The following is a 7,072-nucleotide window of genomic DNA, read 5'->3' as shown; positions in this document are numbered from 1 at the left end:
GGGGGCTGGGCACTGCCCTGTGCTGGGGAGAGCTCAGCCCTGCTGCGGTTCTGCCTGGCAGGAGGAAAACCAGCCCAAGGAGGGGCAGGAATGACCTGGGGAACTTCTCAGCGTTTCTTAGGGCTCAGCAGATGAAGTAATATCTTCTGAGGAACAAACCATGAAGCAAAGGGACTGCCCAGGCTGCCAGCCCAGCCATGGAGAAACTAAATGCGAGGTGCCCCAGTAACAGCTTTGGTTGGGTGGTTTGGGGCTGGGCAGGGATGTGAAGTGATTCCCTGCCCCCCTGAGCACTCCCCAGCTGCACACACCTGAGCTGAGCCCAACAGGCCAGCGCTGGCAGAGCCCAGGGCCACGGAGGGAGCAGCCAGGACACCCCCCCCCCCCACCCTGGGGCCAGCCAGCAGCAAACTGGGCAGCTCCAGCTCCAAACACTGACCACACAATGCACAGCCCTGACAATCACCTTTCCAGGACCTCCAGGCCAATCTGCAGGTTGCTGAGGGGTGACCTGCAGCTACAGCAAACCTGCTCCATGACCCTAGGGCCACGTGAGCCCACGGGGGCAGATCCCCCCTTACCAGCTCCAGGCGTCGGCGGCTGGAATCCAGCTCCCTCTGCACCAGCTCATCCATGTCAGCCTTCATCTCCTCCATCCTCCTCTGGTAGTACCTGGTGTTCTCCTTCTCCCGTGCCTCTGACTCGGCTGCACTCTCCAGCTCCTCACCCATCTTTATGATGCTGTCTCGCAAGCGCAGCACCAGCACCTGGGAAGGAGGAGAAGGAGATGGAGATGAGGAGCTCCAAAACTCTCCACGAGCACCAAGTGATGTGGGGAAGCATTCCCTCCCCAGCCTGTGCCACAGAGCCAGGCACTTTTATAAGCATCATCAAGAATCACAATGAAACCTTGCAAGCAGGGGCAGCTGCCTGCCCTGGGTGCAGACCCCAGTGACCCCAGCCAGGCCCTTCACCCACCACAATGGGCAGCACCATTGCCAAGGGCCCCACCAGCTGCTCCTTTCAGGGACACAAGAGCTTTTACCTTCGTCCCAGAGTTGGGTTTGTTGAGGCAGGACAACTTGAGAAAAAGTGACAGTAAAAACATATCCCAGGGTGCCAGCAAACATGCTGGTTGATGGGGACAGTGAAATACTGTGAGTGAGTTGGATGTCCTGACTTCTGGACAATGCCAGAGCAGAGGGATGTCCAAGGACAGATGTGCTGAGCCATCAGCACACACCAGCTCTGTCTGGAAGGAGGCCCTGTGTTCTCCTCCGGGTCTTCATAGCACTGTTGGCTTTCAACAAGCACCACAGTGAGGAGCGTTTAGAGAAGGGCAATGGTGTGACCCATATGGACAGACCACAAGCACAGGAGGTCTGGCTGAAAGGCTTCCCTGGCCCTCCCTGTCTGTCCCAGGTGCTTCTCCCCACAGAGCAGAGCCAGTGACATTACTGAGCCTGCCTTTTGCAAGCAAGCTGGCTGCTGCCCAGGCTTGACACCCCTCTGTGGGCAGGGAGGTGGTACCTCAAAGCGCTTCATCTGCAGGGCCTGGCAGTCCAGCTGGCTCTCCAGGGTGTGGATCCGGGCCTCCTGCCGGCTGACGATGGAGCGCTCGGCCGGGCTCTGCTCCAGCTGCGCTGCCCTGGCCTGTGCTGCCTGCAGCTGCAGGGGGACAGGCTGTGTCAGCACCACCCCAGCCCCTCACCCACCCAAACACCACCCAGCCCCTTGCCTGAGTCCTCAACCAGCCCCTTCCCTTGGCGTGACCCGCACCAAGGAACCCCCTGAGGTGACGGGCACTGCGGCACAGCCTGTGGCACCAGGACTCCCTGCTCTTCATACCACACAGCAACTGCACCACACACACACACGTATTTTTTGAATGAAAAAGGTGCTGGCAAGGTGTCAGGTGACTGGGTCTCTTTTGCTTTTCTCTTCTCACAAACTCCTCGAGGCAAAATTGACAGCTCATCCCTCTGAGGGAAGCTGCAGGGACCAAGCTGTCCGTTCAGCTGTTAAACCAGGATCTCCAAAGCAAACTGCCCCTTTAGTGATCCCAGCACAAGTTCAGTTCAGATTTTGTATTTGACCTAAAACCACAGGAATTTGTCTTCTTTTATGTCTCCTATCTCTGAGGCACCACTTGCTCCTCCTGGGAGGGAGCGAGTCCTTCTGCTTCCCGGGCAGCTTAGCCACGCTCCGACAAAGCACTGCAGTTCATGGAATTACTCGTGTTTAAATGAAATCCACACACCCTAGAAGGGTCAGTGCAGCTGTAGAGGCAAGGCAGCACAGCACCCACCAGCACCCACCCCAGGGCCAGCCCTGCCCAGGGGTCAACCCCATCCCAGGCCAGCCCCATGGAGAGTCACTAAATCACAGAGTCGTTCTGGCTGGAAAAGACCTTTAAGGTCATAGAGTCCAACCATTAACCCGACTCTACTGAGTCCCTCAGTTAATCTGTGACCCTCAGCATCTACACAGATTTTTAACACCCCCAGGGATAGTGACTCAACTGCCACCCTGGGCAGCCTAAAGTTTGACAAAGGACACGTGGTTTGTACCACCCGGGACTCGGTCTGACTTCAGACACGGACACAGAACCCACGCCTGGCGCTGGCAACGCGCCGGGCAGAGACACCCAGGGTGGTTCTCGCCCCTCAGCTCTGGGTGCTGCAGTCTGGGGAGGAATTACCTTCTCCTGAAGACTCTGCTTCTCTTTCTTCACATCCTCCACCTGGGTCTGCAGCTCCCGGATCTGAGCGATGTCTGTTGCCGACTGCGGGGAGAGAGCGCCCGGGGCTGAGGGCTCGGGGCAGGGCTGTGCAGCTCCTGCCCCCAGCACCCAAACCACGAGCTGCTCCAGCACTGGAGGAGCTTAATTCTCCTGAACCCATGCAGCTTTCATAATTTTTTTGAAATTTTTTTTTAAAAATTGAAAAATTGGCAGATCAAGAAAGAAACCAAGTTGTCAAGGTCATTCCTGTCCTTGGGGTCCTTTCAGTTACTGACTCCTGGCCCTGTAACACCACTGCAAGGGGCAGCAGACTGTGAATTGTCAGTCCTGCCAGCCTTCCCCTGCTCCTCTGGGAGCCTTGGGATCCCTCAGCTCCAGGTACAATCCTTTGGGAGAGCCTGCCTGAGTCTGGACATTGTGCAGAAAGCCCCAGGGCTGTCAGTTTGAGCTCTGTGTGAGAAAATAGTGAAAAAACAGAAAAGGACCGAGACAGGGATGCTACAGGATTTCCCAGCTGTGCAAACCAAAGCCAAGATGCCTCTTGAAAGAAGACTCAAAACTATGGGAGAGAGGAGCCAGAGCCACTAGCCATCCTTTCCTCTGAACACAGCATCTGCTCCCCGGGCTGCCCACCCTGCCGTGCACCTGCAGGCACTGCCGCCCCCCAGCCAGGCTGCAGGACTTGCCAGGAGCCCCCCTCGGGGAGGGAGATCCTGCCCCACCTCCTACCTGGGCAATCAGAGCCTTGTGCTTTGCCATGAGCTCATTCAGGTCTTCCTGGTCCTCATCGATGCGTTTCAGGAGGTCGGCTCGCTCGTGCTGGAGCTGGCACAGCTGCTCCTCCACCTGGGGCAGGACCCACGGGGCCACTGGATCTGCATCCCACCAGCACCCCTGAACTGCAGCACCCCTGGTGCCTGCACCAGCAGAGGCAAAGGCAGCTCCTGCCTGCCTGGGGAGGGGGGCTATGGGATGCTGCACCCTTGTTGGAGTTTTCTCCAGCCATTAAGCTTCCCAGGGGGTGTTACTCCCAAAAAGGCCACTGATTTGGTAAATATTCTGGGATATTTAGTACATACTGTGGGAGATTTAGTATACATGCTGGGAGATTTAGTAAACGTGCCAATTGTTGCTGCTTTAGCAAGGAAGTTTTGCTACCACCACCAGGAGGTTGGGCTGTGCTGCCCTCCCACCTCCCCAGCCCCACCCGCATCCCCGCACCAGGGTCTTGTTTCTGTTGAGGGTCTCCAGCTCTGTGTGCAGGTTGTCCAGCTCCAGGGCTGCCATCTGATGGGACTTCTGGGCCTCGGCACACTTTGCTTCACTTTCCTGCAACTGGGAAATGTTGAGGGAAACCATAATTAAAGGAGCACTCGGTGCCTGCAGAGACCACGTGCTGCTCCCCTGGGCACGCAGCCGTGACTATTTACATGGTGCTCCTGGATCATCTCCCTCTGCTAACACATATGGAGACGTGACCTTTTAAAGTCTGTGCTGCCCTTCAGCCCGTCTGCTTCTGGTTTTTCAGGGAAAACTGTTCCCTTCCCATAGCCAGGAGAGCAGGGCACAGCAAACCCCAGATCTGCACATCCAAGCTCTGCCTTGGCACTACCAGGGTGAGATAGAGCTGGGATCATTAATTTGCAAAATTATGTGAATTACATGTAATTCCTGATTAGAGCAATTCATGATTCAGAGTTTGCAAAGGGGCTTCTCATGTGGCACAAATTGCTTTTGCAAATACACATGAAATATCACATTTATAAATGCTAATTTGCTTTCAGTTCTTAGAGCTCAGCCATCAAAACCACAATCATCTGAAATGGGCTAAAAACATCTGGAAGATGCAGCACCATCCCAAGAACTCCCATCACCAGGACGGAGGAGTTTATGTAGGCTGTACCTGAACATCCAGTTCCTTGGGTTCCTTTCTTTTCTTCATGAAAAAAACCCACCAACCCTAAACCCCTCAACTTGCTGCTCATTTCCTGTGCCTGGTCCCAGTTTCCCTGCACAGGGTGCAGAGCTCTGGGCCAACAGCAGCTGCTGTGCTCCATGGTGAGACTTTGAGCACTTTAGGCTGTTTCTCAGGGTTTAGCTGCTTTTTTTTCCTCTATCCCTCAAAAGAAGAGGGATCACAAAGTACTGTAACTGGACCAATCCTCAATTCATTTCCCTCAACTGTTTGGGGTGATTGAGACCTACTTGGACAAGCTGAGCAGAATAATTTAACCAAAAGCTGCCAGTGCAGCCAGGGAAAACTTTTCCCCCTCCATCCCAGGATCAGAGCAATGGCCTTTCTGATGTCCCTGGAGATGTCAGAGGGTGGTCACCTTTGGCCTCCAGCTTCCTTCCTAAATTGCATCCCCTTCCTACTACTTTTACCTCCCTTCCTATAACCTTCATTCCCAGCTCTGAGCCCTTCTGTCACCCCTGCTTGAACCATGGAACGGATGGGAAGAAATAACCCTGAGCATCCTTGGGTCTCCAGCTGCACTGCCCACCACAACCTGCTTTCTATGGGAAATAAGAAGCTCTGGCACAGAGACATTCTGCAGTTTGAACCCTACAAAACCATTATTTAAAATGATGTTCCCGTGTTCAGCCTCAGCCCATGCTGATGGATTGTTGGCTTGTTCTCCTCATACATCTGCAGAGCCCCTCTCAGTGTGACATGTGCTGTGTTCCTCTTCCTTCAGCCAGCTGAAAAATAGCTCTGATGTGCTGCATGAAGCTTGGGCAGCTGGTACTGAAAGGAGACATCAGAGCTGCCAGTCGGGCTGACTGCTGGTTTTATGGCTAAGGACTTTTCCCCCTGCCTGGCTTCAGGTTCCTCCAGAAGCAAACCCATCCACCACCTGGGGCTGGCCCTTCCCCTGCCATGATGACACTAAAACTCCAGATAGCTCAATCAGAGAGGGGCACATCATCTCCAGGACCTCTCATTAAATACCAGCTTCCATTTCACTTTCTGTAATGGAATTTTCCCACTTGGGAAGAGTAAATTCAAATTCCCCCTCCCCCAAATGCATAATGTATGAACTTCTGAACAACATTAGTTTGCTGTGCTGCACCATCTGTTAGATACCTGCATGAAATGGATGCCTCAGCCTTATTAAGAAACAATGCTATATTTCTATATTTCTAGCCATATGGATTTTGATTAATGGAAATGTAGCATTTCAGCAAAGTTTTTCTTCTGGGGAAGGTTTGTGGGCTGGTGGTAGGATGCATTAGCTTTTGAGAAAGTCATCATGAGTGCCATTAGGGACCTTTCAAATGGAAAGGATGGCAGAGTTACAAGGTGTTTGTAACATGTGCAGCCTCCTTGCTGGCAGGACAGGGAACATTCCAGGTCCCCAGGATCAGCACAGGGAAGAGGTCCCCCTGGCAGCCAGTCCCCATGCTGAGCCCAGCCCCATGAACAGGGAAAGAACAAGGCAGGGCCTGGGCATCATCTCCAGCCCCAGAGTGGGTTTCAGGGTGTGGCCCCCCAGTACCAGCTTGCGACACAGGGAACACTGAGGGATTGTTGTTAAATTTAGCACTGCAGCATCAGCTCGAGAAGGTTTAAGGACTCATAAGTGCTAAAAATGGCCATCCCTGCTGCCTGCCCCAGCTATGGCTGTCCGGGTCAGTGGCACAGACATGGGCACAGACATGGGCATGGACATGGGTACTCCATGGGCCATGTCAGGCCAGACTCCTTCCCCTTCTCCCTCAGCACAGGTGGGAACAGCTGCTGCTCACAGATGTTATTTCTGCAGAAGAACTCTTTCAATTATATCTGCAATGTGGCTGGAATTGCTCATGCCTCCCAATTGGTTGGTTTCCAAGGGAAATGTACAGCACAGATTCATTACTGAGCAGATTCAGAGGACCAGCATGGTTAGCTGGTGCTGGTGGGATGCATGTGCACAGCCACCCCGGGGCTGGACACCCTGTGCCACCCTGTCCCATGGCAGAGCACCCTGTGGGACCCTAAGCTCTCCCCAGGGCTGAAGCTGTCCCTAGCCCCGAGGACACAAGCCTGGCACACGCCTGCAGCCTCTCAGCTGGTCACTCAGAGCCAGCAGTGACCCCAGGGTGTCTGCTCCTAAACTACAGCAAATTCACCGCGATCCCCGCTCCTGCCTCCCCGCATCCCCATGGCAACGCTTCCCATCCCGGTGCCGCCGCAGCCCCTCGGCACACGGGAAGAAAACCTCCTGGACAGAGGCAAATAAAGAAAAAAAAACCCCAAACAAACCACCACCTTGGTCCCTGTTGGCTTAATCCCAGAGAGGGGCTCCGAGCGAAGAGACCCTCGGCAGCACAAGGGGCTCTTCT

The 7,072-nt window shown here is 54.4% G+C and overlaps 1 protein-coding gene across 1 annotated transcript in view; it reads right to left on the bottom strand.

Moving 5' to 3' along the window:
* Window positions 1–7,072, bottom strand: part of MYO18B (myosin XVIIIB) — a 73,143-nt gene that overhangs the window by 16,476 nt on the left and 49,595 nt on the right. Inside the window, exons 37-41 of the mRNA XM_009996859.1 lie at window positions 3,965–4,072; window positions 3,473–3,589; window positions 2,702–2,785; window positions 1,531–1,668; window positions 582–767 (exon numbers count right to left, since the gene is read on the bottom strand). Of these exons, the coding sequence (XP_009995161.1) occupies window positions 582–767; window positions 1,531–1,668; window positions 2,702–2,785; window positions 3,473–3,589; window positions 3,965–4,072 (633 nt within the window). The remainder of the gene's footprint in view (window positions 1–581; window positions 768–1,530; window positions 1,669–2,701; window positions 2,786–3,472; window positions 3,590–3,964; window positions 4,073–7,072) is intronic.

Source organism: Chaetura pelagica, unplaced genomic scaffold (assembly GCF_000747805.2).
Source record: "Chaetura pelagica isolate M959 unplaced genomic scaffold, ChaPel_1.0 scaffold294, whole genome shotgun sequence".
NCBI lineage: Eukaryota > Metazoa > Chordata > Aves > Apodiformes > Apodidae > Chaetura > Chaetura pelagica.
The sequence above is the reverse complement of the archived record's forward strand: the minus strand, read 5'-3'. Positions and strand labels throughout refer to the sequence as shown.